Source organism: Macrotis lagotis, chromosome 4 (genome assembly GCF_037893015.1).
Source record: "Macrotis lagotis isolate mMagLag1 chromosome 4, bilby.v1.9.chrom.fasta, whole genome shotgun sequence".
NCBI lineage: Eukaryota > Metazoa > Chordata > Mammalia > Peramelemorphia > Peramelidae > Macrotis > Macrotis lagotis.
Window position 1 is genome coordinate 49134131 of NC_133661.1, and position 24833 is coordinate 49158963.

Sequence of the window (24833 nt, forward strand, 5' to 3'; positions counted from 1 at the left end):
AAGGATTGTCTTTTATCCTCATTACTGAGCAATGTGCTTGGGAACATAGCAAATGGATACTAAATTCCTTTTCATTAATTTTCATTTGTTTATTCAATTGATTCTGTTTTTCATAGTAAAGAGAAAGAGGCTGGTCTAACCGTCCATATTTAAAGAATATAGTTGATGAAAAACACATATTGACCAGATGATGATGCCCTGACACCTCCATACACAAAAATCACTTGTGAATTTGTTCTTCCTTTTAATAGATACACAAACCATTTCAGGTCCCTGGATACATGAGAATCACTCAAATTCTTAGCTTTATCCACATGGGGTTTATTCTTTTAAGGATTATTTGTGGCATTGTTTTTCATTTGAGATTGACTTCTCCTTATAGCTTCAGAGTGCTTGGGGGCATTTTCAGTCTTACCTATGAGGTGTTTGCTTAAGACATATAGACTCATTTTACTATAATGATATTTATTAAATAACATAATTAGTATACCTGATGATTTCAAATATGGAGGTGAGCAAAAGGATGGCATGAAAAAATGTTGGAAAAATATGGTTCAGAATTAGGAAATTATTTTTTAAAGGTAATCGAAGTTAAATGACTTGCCCAGTCATTTTGAGGCCAATTTTGAGTGTTTGAGACCAGATTTGAATTGAGGTTCTCCAGATTTCAGGCTGGTATTTTATCATTATACTACCTAGCTGCCTCTAAGATTAGGAAGTTAAAAAGGTCAAAGGTTTAATGTTTATTCAGAAACCTCACATATATATTTGTGGAAATAGTGTTCTTGAGGACATATTGAAAGACCTGAGCAAGAATTAACACAGCATCAGAAAGTCTGAATAGATTTCTGATGAAGGGAAAAACAATATTCATGAGATTATAGTTCTATGTAAATATTTAATTAGAAAAGCAAGTCCCTTGCCAGCTTTTTCAAGTCAAAAAATGTACAAAAGTCAAATAGAGGCGATTTCTGGACTCATTACTGGGTTTGGGGTTTTTTGTTTTCTTTTATTCTCTCAGGTTTGAATGATCTATGGTATGGAGATTTTTTTCTCAAGTTATTAATAATCTCCTTTGGTATAGAACTAATTACATTTAATATGTTTTAATTAGCAGCTTGTTGGCCTTATTCATATTCTTTAGGACAATGGGTTTTCTCACAAAGTTGAGATGGACGAATAGGTTCTTACACTATGTTGTCCAAACTATGGTCTTGTAATTAAAACTTGCTGTCTTTCCTCTCTGTTCTGTAATGGAATGGTAGAAATGACAAAGAGGAAAGTCAACCAGTGAAAAGATGTAGCATAAAATAGAATCTTGTATGTAAAAGAACAGGGTATAGCCAGTATAGCTGTAATTAGTGCATTCAAATGTATGAGAATACCAAAAAAATCTTCTCATGGGTAAATTAACATTTTTTCCCACAAGTTGTGCTGGATCTCTCCTCAAAATGCTAAGTCATTGGTCATTGTCTAAAGCCTGGATCCCTCCTCCTTATACTTTTGTTATTGTTGAAGCATTTTTCAGTCATTCTAATTCTAATTATGGCTGACCCCAATTGGGGTTTTCTTGGCAAAGAAACTGGAGTGGTTTGCCATTTCCTTCTCCAACTGATAAGAAAATTGAAGCAAACAGGGTTAAATGACTTGACCAGGGTCACACAGTAAGAATCTGGGGTCAGTTTTGAACTTGGGTCTTCCCGATTTCAGTCCAAGTACTCTATCCACCTAGCTGCCCTTTCTAAACTTTCCTATGAAAAATGGAAAAAGGACAAATCCCAAGCACTCCCCATCTATACCCTAACTTACACACCCTATTTAGTTTTCAAAGAAATTGATATGCTACCTTTCCTCCTAACCTCCTGATTTTTTAATGAACCAGCCCTTCAGAAAAACATCATAAAGACCATTAAGAAAAGCAGATGTGTGAGTACATGAGTTCTTTACTATTCTGTGAGAACTCTGCTTTTACTAGGTCCTGGGCAGCTCAGTGATCCCATACTGCACAGAGCACTGAGACTAGAATCAGGAAGACTTATCTTCATGAGTTCAAATCTAGCCTCCGATACTCCTAGCTGCGTGACCTTGGACAAATCACTTAACCCTGTTTGCCTCAGTTCCACCTCAGTATCTTTGCCAGGAAAACCCAATGGGATTACAAGAAGTTGGACACAACTGAGTGACAGAACAACCCTAGATCTAGACCTGGCTCTACCACCAACTACAACCCCAGCCAAGTCAGAATTAGTGCAAATAATGAATGCTATATAGTGGTCACATTATTGAATTCACACTGCCTATTTTCATTAGGCCAAAATCAATCACCACATTTTACATAAATATAATTTAGAATATGAAATAGTGTATTGAATAGTATATGTTAGATAGCCATCTTTAGCCCTTATTTGGGGGCCTCTGTCTCCTAATTTATAAAGCAGATGGTTTTGACTAATTGATCTCTAAGCTTCTTCCCATTCTTAATATAATATCTTTAATCCTTGTTACCTCCATATTCTTGCTGAAGCACTTGCTTAATCCTATCTGCTGCTTCTTGAATCCAGACTGTATTTCATACTTCTGAACCAGGCTGCCCATAAAGCAGGGGGCATTTTGCACGGACTCCTGGCTGGACTGACTAGCTAAGAGAAGCAACAATGTATACTAATGAGAGAGATGCTTATGGATCCAGAGACACTTGAGACAGAATATTCCAGGAAGTCAGAGAGTCTCTGAGATATCTTCCCCAAATCTTTTCTTTGTTTTTTGCAAGTCAATGAATGGGGTTAAGTGGCTCGCCCAAGGCCACACAGCTAGGTAATTATCAAGTGTCTGAGGTCACATTTGAGCTCAGGTCCTCCTGACTCCAGGGCAGGTGCTCTATCCACTGTGCCACCTAGCTGCCCCATCTTCCCCAAATCTTATTGCGATGCATGTTATGTTATACGTTGTATATAGTATGATCTAAATAAATGTTGACTGATGGTCAATAGGTGAAAGACACATAGTTCCTTTTTCATTTCATCCTTACAAGAGAGGTAGGCTTGGAGTCAGAAGACCTGTATGCAAATTTGGGCCTTGTCATCCCCCTTTGTAACAAAAGGACATTGGGTTATATAAATGTTAATGATCCTTTCAATATTCTTTAATGAAAAAAAATGGCATCAATAATCCACACATAGTTTATTGAAGATTGACTATAATAGCCATTTTGAACTTATTTATATCCTCCCCCAAGCTTCTAGTCAATTTATTTCCTCCTAGCATCTTTTGAGAGGTGAACCAAGGACATCACGGACTTATTTCGGTTTTTAAAAGCCATGATTTAGAAAGGCAGAGGCAGAGAGGAATCAGAGACTTACTAGTCCTTAAGGAATAAATTTAGTTCAAAACATCCATTTTATACATGAGGAAGATGAGGTTCTGGAAAACACCCTAGATCATAGAGTGAAGAAGTAGGAAAATAAAGCAGTCTTTTAACTCCAAATCCAATGCTCTGCAGCCACTTCCTCTGGTTACTTATGCTCTCATCCTCTCTTCCATAACTTTAATCTCCAACAACCATCCCCAAATCTTTGACCTTTTCATTGAAAATACTCTTATTGGGGTGGCTAGGTGGTACAGTGGATAGAGCACCGGCCCTGGAGTCAGGAGTACCTGAGTTCAACTCTGACCTCAAACACTTAATTACCTAGCTGTGTGGCCTTGGGCGAGCCACTTAACCCCATTGACCTTGTAAAAACCTTAAAAAAAATACTCTTATTGAGGATAGGCCAGTTGGGTCCCTTGTCAGGGTTAACCTGCCCCACTCACCACCTAGCCCTACCCCTACTGGTGAAGCACATTTCTGGGTCTCCACAGGATTTTCACCAGACTATGCTTGTTGACATTTTGGTGCCCCTAAAAACTTACATGGTTCTACATTCCTACTACACCTAGACACGCAATGGAATGAAGACCATGAAGCCCAGGGAGGTCTAAGCTCCCAGGCAGGCCCCACCATGAAGCCACAGAATGGGAAGAACAAAAAAAGGACTTTCTTCCTTTCCTCTTCTTCTTTCCCTAGGTTTCTTCCTCATTCTTTTTTTCCTCCTTCTCCCTGGTCATCTTGAAATCTTTCTTTCTGTCCAGGTTTCCCATTAGTCAAAACAAGTTTGTCACTTCCTTAAACCCTGAGTCTGTCTGGTTTTTATATAAATGTAGCAGAAAAAATAAGTGGTGGCCTAGGCTAGGACCAGAGCTATAGGGATTAGTCCAAGCCTTTTCATTCCTCCTTTGTCCTCTCATAGTACCTTTCCCCCTCCCTTCTCTCTTTAGGACTTCAATTCACATTTCAATGGAGAAATTTGGGCCATTTGCCAAGATCTCTCCTCACCTCACTCAGACATCACCTCCCTCTATCTTCTCCTTTACCTATGGCTCAAATGAAGGGATATCTATTCTTGAGAAAGGTAGCTCCTCCAACATGCAACCTTGATCCTATTCCCATCCCCAACTCTCCAGCAAATTACCTCTACTTTCTCTTGTAATCTTTAATTTCTTCTCATCTACTGAATCTTTCCAAACATCTCCAAGTACCCTCCCATCCATTAAAAAAAAAAACCCTTGTTTGATCTAGCCATTCATGGTAACTATTGTCCTGTAGCTCTTTTCTCAGTTAAAGTCCTTGAGAAAGCCATTTGCACTCAGTATCTCTACTTCTTTTGCATCATTCTAAACCCCTGCAAATCTGGCTTTGGATTTCAACTTTCAAGTCAAAATTACCAATGATCTCTGATTAGTTAAATCTAATGGTCTTTTCTCAATATTGATCCTTCTTGGCATCTCTGTAGTCTTTAACACTTTTGATCACCATGTCTTCCAGGATATTCTCTTTTCCCCAGTTCCCTCTCTCTCTCTCTCTCTCTCTCTCTCTCTCTCTCTCCCCTCCCCTCCCCTCTCCTTCTCTCCTTCTCTCCTTCCTGACTCTTAATATTTCTTTCCAACTACTTCTTCTTGGTCTCCTTTGCTGGTTCTTCATTCTGATCCTGCCCACTAATTAGGCATAAACTCCTAACACTCTGTTCTAGGCCCTCTTCTTTTTGAATCATCTTTCTTGGAGATTTCATCAACTCCTATGGGTTCAATTATCATCTAAATATGATGAATTTTAGATTTATACATTCAGTTCTAATCTCTCTCCAGAACTTGAGTCCTCCCTCAGCAACTTTCTTGGAAATCCCAGATTCAATGTCCTTTTAAGTATCTTGACATTCTATAACAGAACATACCCTTTTTTTCAATTCCCAAATTTCCTTTCATTTTTTCAAAGGAACCATTATCCTTTCAATCATCCTTGACTCCTCACTGTTACCCAATCCACATATCTAGTCACTTTTTCTTTTCATTTTTACCTTCACAACATCACTTATAAATGTCCCCTTCTTTTCACTCACAGCTACCCACCTGGGACAAGCACTCATCATTTCTCCTGAAACATGACAATCTCATTGATTTCCCTGCCTCAAATTTCTCTCCACTCCAATCCAAACTCCATTCAACTGCCAAAGTGAATTTCCTGAAGTCACCCCAATACTCAGTAAACTCCAATGGCTCCTGATAGTTATAACATCCAAGATCAAATATAAAATTCACTGTTTAGCACTGAGAGTTCATCACATCCTGATCCCTTTCTGCCTTCATCATTGTAGTGTGCTTTACCCCCTTTAAGAACTTTAGGATTCAACCTGCTGTTCCTTAACACAGAACACTTCATCTAGCTCATCCATTTGTGCCAGCTGTTCCCTGGCAGGCCTCTAATGCTTGCTCACTCACTCTACCATAGTCTCCTGGTTTCCACAGCTTCCTTAAAGACTTAGTTTAAGTCCCTTATTCTACAGGAGGTGTTTCCAACCACCCACCCTCCACTTCTAGTGCCTTCTCTTTGAGATAACCCTCCATTTACACTATATGTATGTATGTATATGTATCATACATGTGTGTGCATATTATTTATACATAGTTATTTGAATGTTGTCTCCTTCAGTGCTTCTTGGAGAGAAAGGCCATGTTTTGACCTTTTTTGTGTGTGTATTACTCTGTTCTTAGCAGTATAGCTGATCCATAGTAAATCCTTCATAAATGCTTCTTGCTCAGTTGATAGACCAATACCAAGACCCTGTTCAGACCAGGAAATCTTCGCAAATCTAATTCTTCCTTTTACAAAAGACTACGACAGCAAATGGGTATGCCATGACAAGCACATGAATTGGATTTGAGTGAGAAGGAATGCTGTGCTAAGTCACCAGTCTCACTTTCTCCTCCAGAGCCATATGGATTCAGTGGCCATATATGAATCAGGAAGATTGGACATGACGCTGGATGTGAGGCAATCAGGGTTAAGTAACATGCCCAAGATCATACAGCTAGTAAGTGGCAAGTGTCTGAGGCTGGATTCGAACTCCCATCATCCTGAATCCAAGACCATTGCTCCAACCACTGTGCCACCTAGCTGCCCCCATTTTACAGATAATGAAACTGAGACTAAATGAAGTAATTTACCAAGGTCACATGACTCATTCATCAACTACTGAATTTGCAGCTAGTAGAAGTAGTAGAAGGGTTGAAGCAAGGTTTTCTGTCTAAAAATCCAGTCTTTTCTAAGATAACATAATACAGAGGGCACCTTATATAGCATCAGAAAAATTGGGTTTAAAATAATAGAATCACAATAGTTATATCTTCTATATCTTGACTTCAGTCATCAAGGTTTCAATATATTGGAGTTTGGCAAAATATATAAAATGGGAATTTGGGAGAGTTTTGCAGCAGCTACAGACAATAATTGAAGTTCAGAAGATGACAGAAAAAGTTTATAAAGACTCAAGTGCATAAAATAGGTGTATAGTATTGTATAATACCAGCATATTTTACATGGATTTTCCAGATCACAGGGGCACCAGCCCCTTGATGTGAAAGGGATAATTTATCATTCAAAGGCATCTTAGAGGTCATTTAATCATACTTCTTCACTTTAGAGGTGGGGAAATTGAGACCCTGAGAGGAGATACTTATAAGGCAAGTGATTGTGGTCAGGTCTGTCTTCTCTGAGTTTCAGTTTTTTAATCTGTAAAATGGAGATAATAATCCTGCAAGCCCTACTTTACTGTGTGGTTGTAAAGATTGAAAGACATAATAATAATGAGATAGATAGATAGATAGATAGATAGCAGTCCATCATGCCTATATAAATATAAGCTATTATCTGTTCCTGGCCTGAGGGCAGAGGGTAAAACAGGGAGCTCACACCCAGCACTTTAGCCTGAGTCCTAGAACAAATAGAAGCAGAATTCCTAAAGGCTAAATTTCAGATTAACTGCCTGTTTTCCAGCAAGCAAACTTTTCTCTCCTACCAGGCTCCAAAGACAGTATATGTTCATATCACATTGTTGGATAGTTTAGTCTGTATAAGGGAGTTTTCCCCTAGGTTGAATGCGAGGATTCAACTGTTTTTTGGTGGCAGTGATGAGATGTAGTGAATGAATGAATGAATGGAAAAGCCTTTATTATCCCTTAATATATGCAAAACCCTGGCTAAGTGCTAGAGATATAAAAAAGAAATGCAAGATTGTCTTTACCAGTAAATCTCAGCTGCAAGTAATTGGAAAAGCACTCTAAGGGGGTACTCTAAAAAAGCAGATCTTTCATATCATTGCCACTGATAAAAAAAAAATTTATCTTTTCCTGATCCTGAACCTCCAACATGTCAAGGAATTTTGGTCTTGAGAGCTTTGTTTTGGGAGTCCATCAGTAGTTTTGTTGGCTGTAGAAGTGAGGGCTATAGATACCAATTTGTATCTCCCTAGAAGCTGCTGCCAGACTTTGGAAACTGCTGGAAGTAAGATCAGTGATCTGCAAGGTGGTGGCATTCCTGGGCTTATGTGACCACTGGTAGAAGTTGATTAGTAGTTAATGCTGGTGGCAACAGAAAACACTAGACTCAGAGTCAAAATACTTGGTTTTTGAGTCCTGGTATAGTCAAAAAGTCTCTCCTGAGCTAGTTGTCCTTTCTTCATGATTTTTTTTTTTGCAAGGCAAACAGGGTTAAGTGACTTGCCCAAGGCCACACTGCTAGGTCATTATTAAGTGTCTGAGACCAGATTTGAACCCAGGCACTCCTGACTCCAGGGCTAGTGCTTTATCCACTGCACCACCTAGCCGATAGTTTTGCTTTTTTGTGAAATAAGGACAATACTTTCACTGCCCTTTTCTTGAGTTTATTAGGTGGAAACCATCTTGTTAAAACTCCTGTATAAATTTGAACTCCTAACTCGTGATTTTTTGGTTTGTTAACCATATGATAAGGAATATTAAGATGCTCAAAGTATAATAATAAGAAACAGGTAGCAGGTGGGAGACTTGTACCTCTGATCATGATTCAAGTAAAATCTTCAGTCAACCTGACCCCTATGTATGATGCTCTAGTGTCCTTAGCTAGTTGAGCCTCTGACTGTGTAGACAGGTCATTGTTCCCACCTATGAGGCAATCCAGGTGTTGATGGAAAGGGTGGCTTGCTCAGATTGATTCCTGGGTCAGGGCCAACTTCAAAGTCATGTTTTATAGTTTCTGCTTTACATTTTCAGCAACTGTTCACTAAATAAAATTTTCTAGATGTAAGAAAGATCAAATTGAATGGGTTCCAGGACTTTTCCAAGTTCAGATAGAACAGGCCATAGCTATAAACATTGGGTCACTTTGAGTTTTCCAGTGGGTTGGAACTGGGACTTAAGCTAGAGCCAGAGCTAAAGAGATTGGAAGGGCCTTGGAAAAGTCATCTCATCCAGCTTCCTGCCTCCCCGTAGGACTATATGTGGACCACAGCAGACAATTCTTATAATTACAGGGCTCCAGAAAAGAATCATGAATTGGAAAAGGCCTTAGAAGTCATCAAATTTAACCTCATTTTACAGATGATGAAACAAAGAAATTATATGACCTTCCAGGGAAAAACAACTTTGTGGTTCATTCATTTCAGGTGTATCTGGCTCTTTGTGACCCTGTTTGGGATTTTCTTGGGAAAGATATTGGAGTAGTTTGCCATTTCCTTCTCCAACTCATTTGAAAGCTAAGAAACTAAGACAAACAGTGTTAAGTGACTTGCCCAGAATCTTACAGCTAGTATCTGAAACCAGATTTTAATTAGGTTCTCCTGATTTTGGGTCTGGTGTTCTATTCTCTGAACCACCTAGCTTCCCTCAAATACCTGGTAAGTAACTAATATGAAAGTGGACCCATGGTTTTTCTGAGACCAAGTACAGCATACTACCTACTACTCCAGTTATCCAGGGTTACAAAGGGCTCAAAACCTCCAGATCTCAGGGCTCCTTCCCCACTTCACTGACATAGATGACATAATGACCTTGTTTGACTGTCTTCTAAGAAATAGGTATGTTTGATTATTGCTTTTGGGTTACTTAACCATGTTTGACTCTTTGTATCCCCATGAACTTTTTTCCCTGGGTTCTTCTTGGCAAAGACAATGAAGTGGCTTGTTATTTCCTTCTCCGTTATGGCCTTATTTTACAGATGAAGTACTGAGGCAAATAGGGATTAAGTGACTTGCTCAGGGTCAATAGCTACCTTGTGTCTGAATCTGAATTTGAACTCAGGTTTTGCTGAGTTCTTCTTATACATCCTTCTACATCTTCTACTTTCACTGAAATCTAAGCACAATAGCGATTGTGCTACCTAGCTGCCAAGGGCAGGGGTGGGGTCTCCAAATGATCTCCCCTTCCAATCCAGCCAGTTGTTCTTGGGGGTCTTTCTCTTTATAGGGAATGGACACACTTTAGAAGTGCTTTGTCACTTGCTATTCGACCAGGGTGATGTCAGAGTTTTGGGGTGAGAAGACCTGGGTTCAAATTAAATTGGAATCTTTTCTATTTCACTTGTTAATGATGTGACTAAGCAAGTCCCTGAAGCACTCTCAGCTTCACTGGTTTCCTCATCTGTACCATGGTGCTGGTGCATACACTCTTATTCTATTCTTAACCCTTTCAGCTCTAAAAATACAGGGTGATGCTGGTAAGCCATATATTATCATTCAGCAGTTGATTCCTAGTTAGCTGAAGCCCCCAGAGGAAGGTCAGTAAGATGAAGGTGGCCTGTAAGGGGTGTACATAATCCCCTGGAACTAAATTCAGGAAGACCCATTTACTACTGGATTATTTTGGGAGAAAAAATAGCTTCTCTGGACATCTTCTGTAAATGAAGGGATTGCACTTAATGACCTTGAAAGATAATTCTGGTTCTCAATCTCTGAACTCAGAGTCCTACAAGTACGTAGGCTCCCAACCTTACAAGATAGCCTTTAACTATAGAAGTCCAATCAAAGATTACTAGTCTCCAATTTAGGAATATTTTTTTACAAAGATTCTCTTCCTAGAATAGTCAATCCAGATGACTATTCTTTTCTGTCTCTTACCAAAGGTAAGGGCCTCAGCCTCCAACCCAACCAGTCTCTAACATTACCACAGGGTGTAGTAATAAGAAAAGGAAAGAAGAAAAGGAAATTTCCCTCTTGGTAGAAAGAGGACTAAATTTGGTTTCAGAAGATCCCAGATCAGATCCTGGCTCTGCTAGTACCTAACTCGGTGATGTTAGGCAAGTCACTTTACTTATTTGAGCATAAAATGAAGGAATTGAACTTGATGTCCCTTCTGACCTTAAATCTATGAGACTTGAGTCTATAAAATAAAGGGAATGACCAGATCAGGGATTCTTAACCTGGAATTCATGGACCCCATAGGGGTCTATGAAAAGATTTCAGTGAATGTTGGAAACTTGTGTTTATTGTTTATTTATTGTGCTTATTTTTAAAATATGCAGATAAATATTTCAATATCATTAACTTTCTGTGTAATCTAATATGTTACACACTGATAAGCACAGTTCTGAAGAGTTCAGTCACTTCATCAGACTTCCAAAGAGGTCCATTACCCCAATGGTCCAAACCCTGAGGAATAAATGATCAAGACTCCTTTCATCTTTAAATCTCATGAATATGTAATTCTTCATTCTGTCTTCAAGGCTTCCACCTCCTCCAATGGCACTTGTTCTCCAGCCCAATACTAGTTTCATTTAGCAACATCCTCAATCCCATCCCATCTCTTACTCTATTCCTAATCTGAGAGCCCTACCATCCACTTCCAAGATGAAATGCTGAAGACATCCTGAGTCTGATTTTCTTCTTAAATATAAAAGAATTTGACTTTAGGCATTTGTAAATATGTGGTTTTATTCTACTTTGTGGTAGGATAGAGGAGGAAACTGCTTGAAAACCACCTATGGTATAGCAAAAAGTGAAATAAGTGGTCCATATGTATGGTTTTTAGGCCATACTAAGTAGTTTTGATGATTATTGTTTTGGTGAATTGAAGTGCTCTCCCTCTCAGTCCCACACTCATTTATCTTTGAAGAATTTATGCAATCCAGGAAAGATTCTCTAAGGGATTTCAGTGGTAGTAGTAATGGAAAGAACAGAAATTTAAAAGATTTTCTCTTATGCTCCCTTTCCTTTCACTTAAATACTCAAGGGAAAAGGGGGGGAGGGGAATAGGGGTTAATGCTGACTCTTGGAGTATATTGTGGGATTCTTTGTATATTGTGGGATTCTCATCTGTAGAATGACAGTCCTTTCTAGGTCAGATTATACTTATCATTATTATCACCATTATTCTTCGGGTATATTATGGGCTAAATAGGCTTATGAGGGCTGGGTACCCACATACCTCAGATTGTTTGAATGGAAACGTCTTTCGTGAGGCAGTGTTGTAGAATGGGATGGGACATTGGACTAAGCATCAGAAGATCTGGATTTGAATCTTGCCTAAGAGATGTCTAAGGATCACAGGCAAGAGATAACTAGGTTTTCCCTCCTATTTCCTACCTTAGAGGATTGTGGGGAGAGTGCTGTACAAACCTTAAAATGTTGGTTATTGTTGTTATTGATGAAAACTTTAAGAATGTAGTTTGTTTATAAAATGGTGATATACTGTATTATCTGTCATTGTTCTCTCTCAGCAGCCACTGTACACCACACAGTCAAATAACAGATTGTTATCTTAACTGCTTCACGTGCATAGGTCTTCTGTCCACCGTAAAACTATAAGCTCCCTATAAGTTCAGAGTGAAAAATTCTCTCTTTATTTCAAACCCTGCCAGTGCAGGAACTGAAACATAGTGATAAACTCAAAGGACTACATGTTTAAGGCTGAGGTTTACAAACTTCTGCTTCAGTGTTTCTGGATGCATCTTTATTATTACATGAACGGGTAACATAAATCATATAGATGTTGGAGTTACTCTTTTCTCCACCATAGACTCTTAGGGCTGAAAAGTCATCCAGTCCAATTCATACCTGAGCAGGAATCCCCACTTCAATATTTCTACCAATTGGTCATCTAACCATCAGTTACGGTGTGCTCCCAATTGCCTGAGCTAGAACATTCCACTTTGGGCTATTCCTGATCATATGGAAGCTCTTCCTTATATTAAATTGAAATTCACCTCCTTGTAACTTCCATTCTGGGACCCAATGGGAAAAAAGTCAAATCCTTCCATTGTACCAATGGTCCTTTCCCAAACAATATGCAGTATGTTAATACTAAGATTCTGAGGGCTTGACCCAAAAAGATGACATGGTCACAGGGCCCTGGACCTTCTATTCTCACTCTTCCAACTTCTTATTAGTACCTCTCAATCACTTGCTCTTCAGAGAAATGTCTAAGAGTCACCAAAAGACAAGTGCTTATGGTGAAGGTGGAAGAAAGATGGTCCTCCCCGAGGAGCTCACTGGACCAATATGACCTAAACTGGTCTTGTAGGAGCTTACTGGACCCATGCTACTGTAAGAAAGGTGCTGCCCATGACTTGCTCAAGCTTGTGGTGATATAGAGCATTTTTCTGAAGCTAGGATTGACCCATACATAGGCATGCTTTGTCTACCGAGTTCCAACCTGGCAGATGTCTTTGTTGGACCCATCTTGATTTGTCTACAAAAGGGCCTACAAATCTGCTCAAACTCTGATGGAATGGGCCAATTCTGATGACTGGTCCCATGTCTTCTCTCATATCTCAAAGACCTTGCCTGAAGTTTTCAGAGGTCCAGGGACTCTCCCATCCCCAACCAGGCCTCTTAAAGCAAAGAACAGCATAAAAGCATTCTATTAGTGGGAATCCTAATCCCCACTAGAGAGGGTAGGATCCTGGGATTCAGGAGGAAAAGTCAGGGATTGCAGGGTGAACAACCTCTCTCTAAGGGACATCAGGAACTGGGCAAGTATTCATCGGCTTCAGCCTGAAGTCTCCCTCTTGTCCATTGGGGCAGGCTAGGGAAAATGACAACATAATATCCGGAGCCTTCAGTCCTCCTAAGAACGTAGCTTAGCCTGAAAGTGTTCACAGCTGGCATGTTTCATGGTCAATCCATAGGTTGGGGTCAGGTCTACCTTCACTCCAGAGGGAACAGTGAACTCCATCTGATGCAGCAGGATGGACAAGAAGAGGAAGACTTCCCACCGGGCAATAGTCTCTCCAATGCACTTCCTTTTCCCCAGGCCAAATGTGATCACCTTCTCACTCAGGGCCCTGTTGATGGTGCCATCTGCACTGAGGAATCGCTCTGGTCGGAATACTGATGGGTCCCCCCATATTTTCCTGGAGGAACAACAGATGAAATGGGAATTTGGGAGATAGGGCAGGGCCTCCAAACAAGGGTTTGAGAGATATAGAGCCAGACTGAGATCTGTGGAACTGGGAAGCAAGGGCTACGCTTGTGAGTGGGTACCCACCCCGTAAGCTCTTTTCTGGGGGGGGGGTTGGGGGGGGTTGACCCAGTCTAGACTCCAGGTTCAAGGCCTAACCTCTTAAGGGTGACCCAGGAGACTTTGCACTGAGGAGGTCCTTAACTTTATACCTTACTGATGATGATAATCATTTGACAGGCCCAAGGCTCTCCACCAATACCCCAATCAGGTCCCAGGATTCACTTACTGGTCATGGTTAATCTGCCATTGGTTCACAAAGACACAGCATCCCTTGGGAATGTAGAAATTGTTCAAAGTTGTGTCTCTGGTGGTGCTGAATGGGGCAAGAAACCTCTTATTAGACTCAAGAGGTAGTTGGGGAGGTGACATGGGTATGTTCCTATGGCTCCTCACTGCTTCTCTTTGCAGACACCCCTGACTGCCATTACCACTGTTCCTCTCCCCTTGATAATGACTCAGGGAACATAGGTCATGGCACCCACTTCTCTGACCTCCCTCATTCTGTCCCAGAAACATTTAGACTTATGGATGGGAAATGATTCTCCTCCCATAATCCCCCTCTTCCCACAGTGGCCTCTTTTTGTCTTGTTCCTGGTGACTTCTAGATACTAAGGAGAATGTGAAACTTGGGAGTGACTAGCCCATCCTCTAATTTACAAGGTCTCACCTGTGTGGGATGGTAAAGGGGAGGAAGGAAGAGTGTCTGAAGGTTTCCAGGATAAAGGCCTCCATATAGGGCAGCTGAGGTTTGTCAGAGAGCTTGGGCCACCGATCTCTGCCAATCACTGTGTCTGCAGAACAAAGGAGAGTCAAAGGGGCAAAACTCCCTTTGGGTCCTGAGGGGCTCCCTAGACAGAGTCAAGGAAGGCTTTGCCCCCCATAGCACCTACCCAGCTCCTCCTGAACCTTCTTCTGCACCTCAGGATTTGCCACAAGGTACATGAGATTCCAGGAAATAGCTGTGGTGATGGTGTCAAAGCCTGGATAGAGCAGAAGGGAAATAATAGTCACAAGAATTATAGCCACCATCCATAGAGCTTCAAAGTTTTACATATATTAGCTTGTGGTGCCTTACACTGTGTTAGGATTTCCCCTATTTTATACATAAGTAAACTGGGCCTGAGAGAGATTAGTTAATTGTGTCTAAAACAAGGTTTGAACTCTGTCTCCTGACCCCAAGGCCAGTGCTTCAGACACTTAGTTCCATTTTTGGGTGATATGGTATAATCTTTCCAAAGGCTTACACCAGTGTTAGGCCCTTAGATTATTACTACACTCCTATGACATAAGGAGAATAGTCCTTATTCTCATTTTATAGAGGAGAAAATTGAGGCCCACAGAGACTAAGGGACTTGTCTTGTGTCACTGGTACTTCATGGTAGAACTGGCACTGGTTATCTAAAGGGCCTCCCAAGTATGGAACAACAAAAGTCTGCCATCTTCAGATCCTTGTTGGATGTCATATATCTCTTAATTAGTTCCCATGGCAAGATCTCAAGAAGACTTTGTGGGGAAAATTTTGCTCCATGATCCCTGAGGCCCAAAGGTATGAGACAAAACTCCCCTAGGACTTTGCTGGGGCAGAACTTATCCCTAAATAAGGGTGTCTTGATGACTATAGGCATATACTGAAAGCCATGGCTGAATCTGATATTAAGATGACTGGTTTTCCTCTAAATTCAGATTTGGAAGTCTTGAAAAATAGCAAGGCTGGAAGTTCTATGGACCCTGGGAAAGACCAGCTTTATCCATAGACAAGTGGGCTGCCAATACTATATATATGCTTTTAAGAATACCAGAAAGAATTCTTTTATCCTCCAAATATTTCCAACCTGACCTGCCTGGAATTTCACCATTGGGGCTTTGTTTCTCTAGATCAAATATAAGTACATACCTCTAGGAGGAGGGAACAAATGAAGTACTTATCAGACATGAGCACCTTAGGATGACCCAGTCTACCAGATCTTTTCTAGCTAGGGATCAGTTAAAAGTAGGTCAGGAAAGATAGAAAACACAGGTATGTTCTGATAGAGAAGAGGGTAGAAAGAAATATGGGATAAAGGAGTCATAGATGACTGTGAAGGACAGTGCCTGACATCTCAGAGGAGGGGAGGAACCAAAGGAAATCCTGGTCAACCTCCCAGCTGTGACTAAGGTTGCAGTGGGACTGGCCATGTGGAGGCAGGATGGAAGGAGTCTCTTACCAGCTCCAAAAAGGTCCAAGACAATGTTGACAGTCTTCTTTTCTGAAAGCAGGACATTGGCATTCTCATCCAACTTCTTTTCCTGGCAATGTTCAATTAAGCTATCTGTGATGTCCCGGATGCAGCCCTAGTGAGACAAGGCTGGAGAGTTAGGGTAAACAAGATGGCAAGCATCCAGCTGCTGCTCTGACCAATTTGCTCCTCTCCTTTCCTTCTCATTTCTGAACCTTCTCTCAAGCTAGCCTCCCTCCCTGAAATGTATATTCCTGGGGGCGGCTAGGTGGCGTAGTGGATAAAGCACCAGCCCTGGAGTCAGCAGTACCTGGGTTCAAATCCAGTCTCAAACACTTAATAATGACCTAGCTGTGTGGCCTTGGGCAAGCCACTTAACCCCATTTGCCTTGCAAAAACAAACAAAAAAAAAGAAATGTATATTCCTTTCCTAACTAAATCCTACCTATCCTCCCAAGTCCAAGAAAGTTCCTACTACTTCTAGAACACTTTCTCTCATCTCTCTGAGCCTTCAACAATCTTGTCCTTTTCCAAATTCTTCTAGGATGCACTCATATGGCTGTATGTAAAAATACCTAATTTTTTTTAAAAAGAGATAATCAGGGTTAAGTGACTTGTCCAGGGTCACAAAGCTAATAAGTGTCTGAGGCCATCTTTGTACTTACTTAGACCCTCCTGACTCCAGGGCTGATGCTCTACCCAAGAATACTTGATATTAATTGCTAGTCTTTTCTCTGCAACCAGACTATATGTGCACTCAAACATAGCAAAGACTAAGGCTTCTACCTCTTGAAATTCCCCAGAGTGCTCAATAGACATTCACTGCTTGGCTCAACTGGCTGACCCAAACTCTCAGGCTCCCAATGACAGAGGGAAGGTCAATAAGAGCTCCTCCACCAGGAAACATAATCACTGCTCCTTGGGAATGCTAGCCAGGTCCTCTGAACTGGGAATAGGGAAGGGAGTTCAAGTGCTGATCTCTCCCATAGGTAAGATGTTCAACACTTTTTGAGTTGAATTGGAGAGGTAGAGGTAGAAACATAAATTCACTCGAGTGAAAATTTGCCTTTTTCCTGAAGTTCTGAAAAGAGGATTCCAAGGCAATGATATGGGAAACCCCAGATCTACCCTTGATTTTCTGTGTGGATTTGATCAAATCAAATTCCTTCTCTGAACTTGTTAGTTTCTCTGGGAAGTGAAGATATTGGACTAGCTGATCTCAGAGACATGGTGGTAGAAATCACAGAGGGAAAAAGCATTATTGTAGAAATATATTTACACTCTATAGCTTCTATAGACATAGTCTGCCCTCTGAACTTTCTTTGACATTATTCCCAAATCTTGGAAAGTCAGAAAAGATGGTAAAGATCTAGCCTAGTCTGTTTCTTAGGGACTTTACTACTTCCTTATTGTCACCACCCCCATCACCTCCTTCCCATACACACTTCATAAGATACTCTATTCCTATTTCCTCCCAGCTAAATTTGAGGTCAGCCCAGCTCCCCTTTGGTACCTTTTCAAACCTCTTGTAATGTTCTTTCACCAACTTTTCAGTAAAGTTAGTCGCTCTCTTATTCACGTCCCGGAAGGCTGCCATTTTGCTGCTGGGAAGGTATTGGAGTACAGGGATAAAATCAGCGGGATTCCCAGAGGCAGCAACCTCGCTAAACTTAGTATTCAGAGTGACAACATCCAATAGTTCTTTATCTTCATGGTCATAGCGCTTTCCGAAGCAGATGGCACAGATAACATTGGCCACAGAAACCACTATGTATCTGAAGGGATCAAACGGTCCCTTCTGCTCCTGGAACTTATGGATCAAGTATTCAGCCTCCTTGTTCACATGCTCCTCCAGGTAGCAGGAGGAAGATGATGGAGAGGAGGACACAGAGAAGGCCTTCAGAGCATTCTGGGCCAGCTTTTTTCGAGCTGCCCATACTTCCCCTGAGTCAGCACCAAAAGTCATGGACTCGCCATCTGCAATTAAGGAGAAGCTGTAGAGGTCAGGTCGACCTTTGAAGTCATCCCCTTGCTTCACCAGGGCCTGTCGGATAGTGTCAAGGCCACTCAGCACAAGCACTGGGGTGGAGCCAATCTGAATCTGCATCACATCCCCATACTTCTCTCTCAGTTGGGTCAGAGCCAAATGAGGATTCTTCCCCAGAGTCAAGATGTTGCCAATCAGAGGCCAAGCCCAGGGTCCAGGTGGGCTCTTGAGTCCTTTGGGGACCCTTTGAGAGTAAGATCCAATTATCCAGAAGACCAGGCAGAAAACAGTAGAAGCTATAAGGAACTCTGTGACAGTGAAGGCTTTGGGGAATGCCAGCATGGAAAGTACACTTGTCATCATCTTTGGTGTTTAGCAAAAACTGTAGCTGTTGAAACAAAGGCAGTAGGAAAAATCAATGTAAATGGTGAACTGGGGGAGGGCTCAGGAGGTATCTAATGGTATGAACTCAATGATGAACAGTGATAGGAAAAAGGGGCTAAGTCAGAGGGAGTGATACTGACTTGTCATTCCTTCAGATAAAGAAGGACTGTATGGAACATGGAACAAGGACTAAGGAATATTGAGGCCTATCCCTCCAAGGTGACAAAGGAAAGAAATTGTGGAAAGTCTTTTGATTTCTGTAGTCCCCTTCCTCTTCACTCTCTTCTACTGCTGAGCTTCCCTCAATAAAAAAAAAAAATGGAAGTAGAGATTATATCAGAAGCAGTGAAGGTTCCTCAGAATGCCAAAGCAGCCTGTGACCCTTAGAGGATGAAAAGTTGCCCAAGTGGTCTCTGCCCCCTTGGGAGGTCCATGGGCTTGACTTCTTAGATGACTTGAAATTAGTGGCTCCACTGCTTAAGCCAGGCTCCTTCCACCCTCTCCCTCTGCACCTTCTCAGAAGTCTTGGAATATAGAATTTTACAGCTTGCAGGAAAGTTAAAGCTCGTCTGGTCCAATTCCATCATTTACAGATGAAGAAACCAAGACCAGGCAAGTTCAAGATTATCCATTGAGTTAGTAGCAAAACTGGGGCTTAAAACCCCAGGTCTTCTGACTAGAAATTGTGGCTCTGTCCACTGGTCCACACTGCCTTCTTTTGCTCATGCTCTTCCTTCTTCCCAAATATCCTCATTCCTTTCTTCCTAATCCAAATTCAAGCCTCCCTGATAATGTCTACCTAGAAGATCTGACCCCTTCCTGACTGACTATAGCATCATTTATTTTGGCACTTAGGATCCCAGAATGACAAAAATGGAAGGGACCTTCTACCTATAGAACAGGAAATAAAGTCCTAGAGATACTTGACTTGTTTCAAATCCCATAACAAATTAGGAGCAGAAACAAGCTTGGAACCTAGGGCTCCTGAAGCAACTGACCACTGGGTTGGAACTGTCTTCTACCTTTCCCACGTATTTTCCCACATATGTGCCTTGTCTCTTTCTCTCTCTCTAACCAGGTCAAGAGACTGTGTTCTTTTTTCCCCCTTTTCCTCTTCCCCTGTCCGCCCTTCCTCCCTCCTCTTCTGCCTTCTGCCTCTGACTTGCCTTCTCTCCCTCCTTTATATCTCCCCTTCTCCTTTTTCCTCTCACTTTCCTCCTCCCCCTCCCCCTCCCCCTCTGCCTCTTCCCCCACCTCCTCCCCCCATTCTCTCCTTATTTCTTTGGCAGAATAACAAGATACAGAGCTGGGTCCACATGAAAGACTTCAAAATTTACTGGACTCAGAGACTCTAAGGATTTTGCATTCAGGAACCCAGAACTTAAATCAGTCAGCTTTGATTGCTCCAATTCAGTTAAGAGATAGCATCAAGGCAGATGCTGTAGCAGATAATAGGAAATGGGATAACAAGCAGGGGAACACACAAGAGACCTTTTCCTCAATGTGAGGACATGTCTTCCCCTCAGCCTCAGGATACTTGCCCCAGTAGCCTGCCCTCTTGGGAATAGCTAGGGGGTTAGGTGGGAAGCAGTTTCCTTATCCCTACAAAGTTTTAGTCAGGAAAGAAATGAGACCTTTCTCATCACCAAAATCTGAAAACAAGCATTAAACAACCTGTCCTGGGATATTGAGACTTGTGGAAGTTAGGAACACAAAATGTCCCATGTGATCTCTCCTAGGGGGCAGCTAGATGGCGAGGCAGGTAGAGTGCCAGACCTGGAATCAAGATGACTCATTGTTCTGGGTTTGAATTTGACCTCAGATACTTGCAAACTTTATGACCCTATTTGCCTCAGTTTCCTCATCTGTAAAATGAACTGGAAAAAAGAAAGAGCAAACCACTCCAATATATTTTCCAAGAAAACCCCTAATGGGGTCTCCAAAGAGTTGGATGTGATTGATATGACTGAAAAACAACAATCTATTCTGGAGATATCTTAGAGACAGAATAAGAGTCTGAACTCCTGATCCCTTGGGGAAAGTCTGCTCAGATACAACCCCGAGTTATATGCACTTCTGTTTAAAGTCCAATCTGTAAAAGGGAGAGTAGCTCGATTAAATGATAAATGTTTCCTAAGGACCTATTCTGTACTGTGTACTACCCTAGTAAGAGCAGAATGAGGGTATACCAAGAGAAATTAAGAGCTGAACTAGCCAGCTTTTTTTTTTTAGGTTTTTGCAAGGCAAATGGGGTTAAGTGGCTTGCTCAAGGCTACACAGCTAGGTTATTATTAAGTGTCTGAGACAGGATTTGAACTCAGGTACTGCTGACTCCAGGGCCAGTGCTCTATCTACTACATCACGTAGCTGCACTCAGTTTTCTTCAATTCTATTGAAATGGGGGCCATTGCATTTACCAAAACTTTGAAACTGGGCCATGATCCTTGTCATACAGCATGTAAAGCACAATACAAAATCTGTGGCTAGCTCCCTTTTAGTGGGGTCAGGGTGGAAATATGGGGAAAAGATGGTGAAAGAGGATGATCTGATGAGCTCATTAAAAAAAATAAAAGATGAGTCAATCCCTTGGGTGGAGAAATCCAGTCCATAGTTTGCTTAAATAAATGAGTGAATGATAAGATATTACTCTATCAGGGGTGGCTAGGTGGTTTAATAGATAAAGCACTGGCCTTGGAGTCAGGAGTACCTGGGTTCAAATCCGGTCTCAGACACTTAATAAATACCTAGCTGTGTGGCCTTGGGCAAACCACTTAACCCCATTTGCCTTGCAGAAACCTAACAAAAAAAAAAAAACCATCTTATAATTAATTAGGGGCGGCTAGGTGGCGTAGTGGATAGAGCACCAGCCCTGGAGTCAGGAGTACCTGGGTTCAAATCCGGTCTCAGACACTTAATAATTACCTAGCTGTGTGGCCTTGGGCAAGCCACTTAACCCTGTTTGCCTTGCAAAAATCTAAAAAAAAAAAAAAGATATTACTCTATCAACCAGTCACCAAAGGAAAGGGAATCCACTAAAAGTTTTCTGCTGATTGAAGCTGCAAGCAAATTCCTGCTTGGAATTCTGGACAAAGGGTGCTACTTTAAGAAAAAACTCAACAGAAGTGAATGCCAGTACAGCTACCAGGCTCTCAGGAGCAACAACAAAGAGGCAGACATCAGAAGACAGCCAGTTTTGCACACAGCCCTGGGAATCTGTCTGAGTATCTGGCCTACTTGCAAGCAGAAGATTCATTTGTTGTAGAATGTTGTAGAAACAGCACCATTTGAGAAGTTGGGAAACCTCCTAGCCTCACTTAGTTTCTAGATCTGGCTCAGTGGCCCCCCTAGACCATAGGTATGCCATCCCTTTCAGTTTTTCCATCATGGTAGGAAGAAAAGGAGACACAATGGATTCTTAGGAACATGGCATCTGACTTTAAGACACAGATGATCTTAAGTCATAGGACTAACCCAAAGAGTTCAGTGACCAGTGAAAAACCCCTAACTCTTTCCCAAAAGTTAAGATGCTGGTTGAGAATAGGATGGCCAAGGAATTGTGTTAGAGAAAGCCTCTAAGATCCTACTCAGACTAGGCATGGCAGATAACAGCCAATCTTTTTTTTTTTTGGAAGAAATTTCTAAGCTCAGAATTTTGCCTCAGCAAGGGCAAACCACTCCAATACTTTGCCAAGAAAACCTCAAATAGGGTCACAAAGAGTTGGGTGTGAATGATATGACTGAATAACAACAATCCACTAAAGGTCATGGTTAAACCCAGTATATGGGAATAAGTATAGACACTGGTGAGTTCTTCTCTAAAGCATCAAGTCTTCATCACCTTTACTCTAAAGCATGTAATTTCTTTTTTGAAATAGATTGGTAACATCTTTAAGAGTTGGGATGTTTTCATTTTTATGAATTTTTTCATTTTTATGAATGTTACTATATGTAACTAGCTCTGAGGATAGTAAGATCAGCACCCACATGCACACACTTATTTAGCCTGATATCTTATTGAAGTTAAATGAAGTTGAATGTTAGATAATTGAATCCAACTGCTTCATTTTTTCTTTTTTTCTTTTAGTTGGTTTTTGTTTTTTTTTGCATGGCAATAGGGTTAAGTGGCTTGCCCAAGGCAACACAGCTAGGCTTGTTATTAAGTTATTAAGGGTCTGAGCCTGGATCTGAACTCAGGTACTTCTGACTCCAGGGCTGGTGCTCTATCCACTGTACCACCTAGCTTCCCCTCAACTGCTTCGTTTTTACTGGTATGGGAAACTGAGGTTCAGAGAAAGCCAGGGACTCTCTAAATTATTTAGTGGCCAAGATGAGACTAGAATTTAAGTTTCATTACTCCTACTCTAGAGGATTTTGTTACACTACAAAGACTCATGAAATCTCAAAGTTGGAAGGATGCTCAAATGTCCCATAGGTACCTAAATGGAATCCCCTCTCTTTCCCTGATATTGTCATATAGCTCTCTATTTAAAGACCCACAGTTATAGAGTAGGGTGGAATGGAGGCTCCTTTCTGAGGCAGCATATTCTGCATTTGGACAGCTCCATTGTTAGAAAAAAATTTTTTTTAACATCATTTAAATCTGCCTCTGCAACCTCCATATACATCATCATTTCTACTTCTGTCTTCTTCGGTCAAACAGAAGTCTAATCTCTTTTACATGACATCCCCTCAACTGCCTGAAGATACTGTTCAATATATGACAATATCAGGGAAAGAGAGGAGATTGGACTAGACAATCACTTGATCCTTATAAAATAGACTTGAGATCCCTCACCAAACCAAATATATGCCTTTTAATGTGCTCTAACTAGTTAAGGCTTCCCTTTAAAACAGTGTCCCTAACTACTGTAATACATTATACTGTCAGCTTAGACCAGGAAAATAATGTTGATTTAAAAAAAAAAGAGGGATAAGAAGGTATAATCTGGCAGATGTGATTCTTCCAGCTCCTCTACCCTCTTTTAAGTTTTTGCTTTTGCTTTTTCTTTAGGTTTTTGCAAGGCAATGGGGTTAAGTGGCTTGCCCAAGGCCATACAGTTAGGTAATTATTAAGTGTCTGAGACAGGATTTGAACTCAGGTACTCCTGACTCCAGGGCCAGTGCTCTATCCACTGTACCACCTAGCCACCCCTACCCTCTTTTAAGTTAACACTTGGGAAAGGCAGAACTCCCAGTGTATCCTTATCCTCAGCCAATTAAAGAACAGAGGGACTAGGAAAAAAAACACAGGATTATCCCTCAGAGATCCTTGGAGGCTGTGCCACAGCTGGAATGGGTACCTTGGAGGCCTGAGACACATGCCTGGCACAGTAGGCATTTAATCCATGTTGATTGATAATAATGATGTAATAATATCCCATGTATATGGAGCTCTAAGGCTTATGAAAATCCATTTCTCACAATAACCCTGTGAAATAAGTAATGTAGGTATTATCACCTCCATTTTACAGATAATGAAACTGAGTCTAAGAAAAACTGATGCCCTTGCCCAGGATCATGGAAGCTGGTGAAGGGCAAAGCTAGGATTCATTCCCCCCCACCCCCAATTCAATCCCCAACCTCACTAGATTCCAATCTAGTATTCTTTCCACTCTATTATCTGTAGATTTACTGCAAAACCCTGTCTTTTAGAGTTATAGGAGAATGGGACTGTGAGTCAGGACAGCCATGTTTTGACTCTGGCCCAATGGGACTACCTGAATGACCTTGGATAAGTCATTTGACCTGTGTGAAAACTTGCTTTTCTTCTCTTTTCTCTTAGAGCAGTTCCTGCTCTAAAATCTGATGACTCCCAGTCTTGGGTGCCCTGCAATGATGAATCAGAGAGCTGTTTTCTGGCATTGTTGAGGGAAAGTGGGGAGGACCCCAGCACTTACCTGGGCCTGACGGGGGTCAGCCTGGGCTGAGAATCGGAGAAGTGTATGCCCGAGGGCTCGATCTCCTCAGTCTTGACCGAAGGATGCCAAGAAGCAGTCACCTCTTTAGAAGATGTGCAGAAGGGAGCGTGCAACAAAACTTTATATGCACCCCGCCTCATCCTCATTGGCTGGGGCGATCGGCTACGTTTCGGCTACGCCCTCTGACGGGGCGGGGCGAGCTGCTGGGGGTCGGCTGAGAGGCGTCTGTACCCCGAGTTGGAGAACAGGGATGTTGGGCATCCCTCTAGAATTATTGGCAGGGGGCAGGGGGGCATCCTCTCTCACTAGGGGGCGCCCTGGTTCCAGGGCAGGGGTCGGGCACTCTCAGGATCCCCTTCTCTTGGGTCCCCTTACTAAGAATGAACCCTCAAGTGTAGGTAGACCTCCAAGTTTTCGGGGGGTGCGGGGTGGCAGTGCAACCTGGGGTACGGTGGAAGCATCGCCCTCACATTTCTTGAGTTTTAGGGTGAAGCGGGAGGTGCTGATCTCTGGGGATCCTTTCCC

The 24833-nt window shown here is 41.6% G+C and overlaps 1 protein-coding gene across 1 annotated transcript; it reads right to left on the minus strand.

The window, feature by feature from the left end:
- Positions 1-11255: 11255 nt before the first annotated feature.
- LOC141520835 (cytochrome P450 1A1-like) lies at positions 11256-24388 on the minus strand. Its single transcript, XM_074232713.1, has 7 exons — positions 24288-24388; positions 17533-18394; positions 16008-16134; positions 14694-14783; positions 14471-14594; positions 14030-14116; positions 11256-13693 (listed from the first exon to the last, which is right to left on the minus strand). The coding sequence occupies exons 2-7, from the start codon at positions 18367-18369 to the stop codon at positions 13408-13410; spliced, it is 1551 nt and encodes a 516-aa protein (XP_074088814.1). The 5' UTR covers positions 18370-18394; positions 24288-24388; the 3' UTR covers positions 11256-13407.
- Between the last annotated feature and the right edge of the window lie 445 nt (positions 24389-24833).

Coding starts and splice junctions, on each gene's coding strand:
- LOC141520835 (XM_074232713.1), bottom strand. CDS start 18,369: ATGATGACAAGTGTACTTTCCATGCTGGCATTCCCCAAAGCCTTCACT. Junction 14,117..14,470: donor CCCTTTACCATCCCACACAG/GTGAGACCTTGT, acceptor TGCCCCATTCAG/CACCACCAGAGACACAACTT. Junction 13,694..14,029: donor TGGCAGATTAACCATGACCA/GTAAGTGAATCC, acceptor TTGTTCCTCCAG/GAAAATATGGGGGGACCCAT.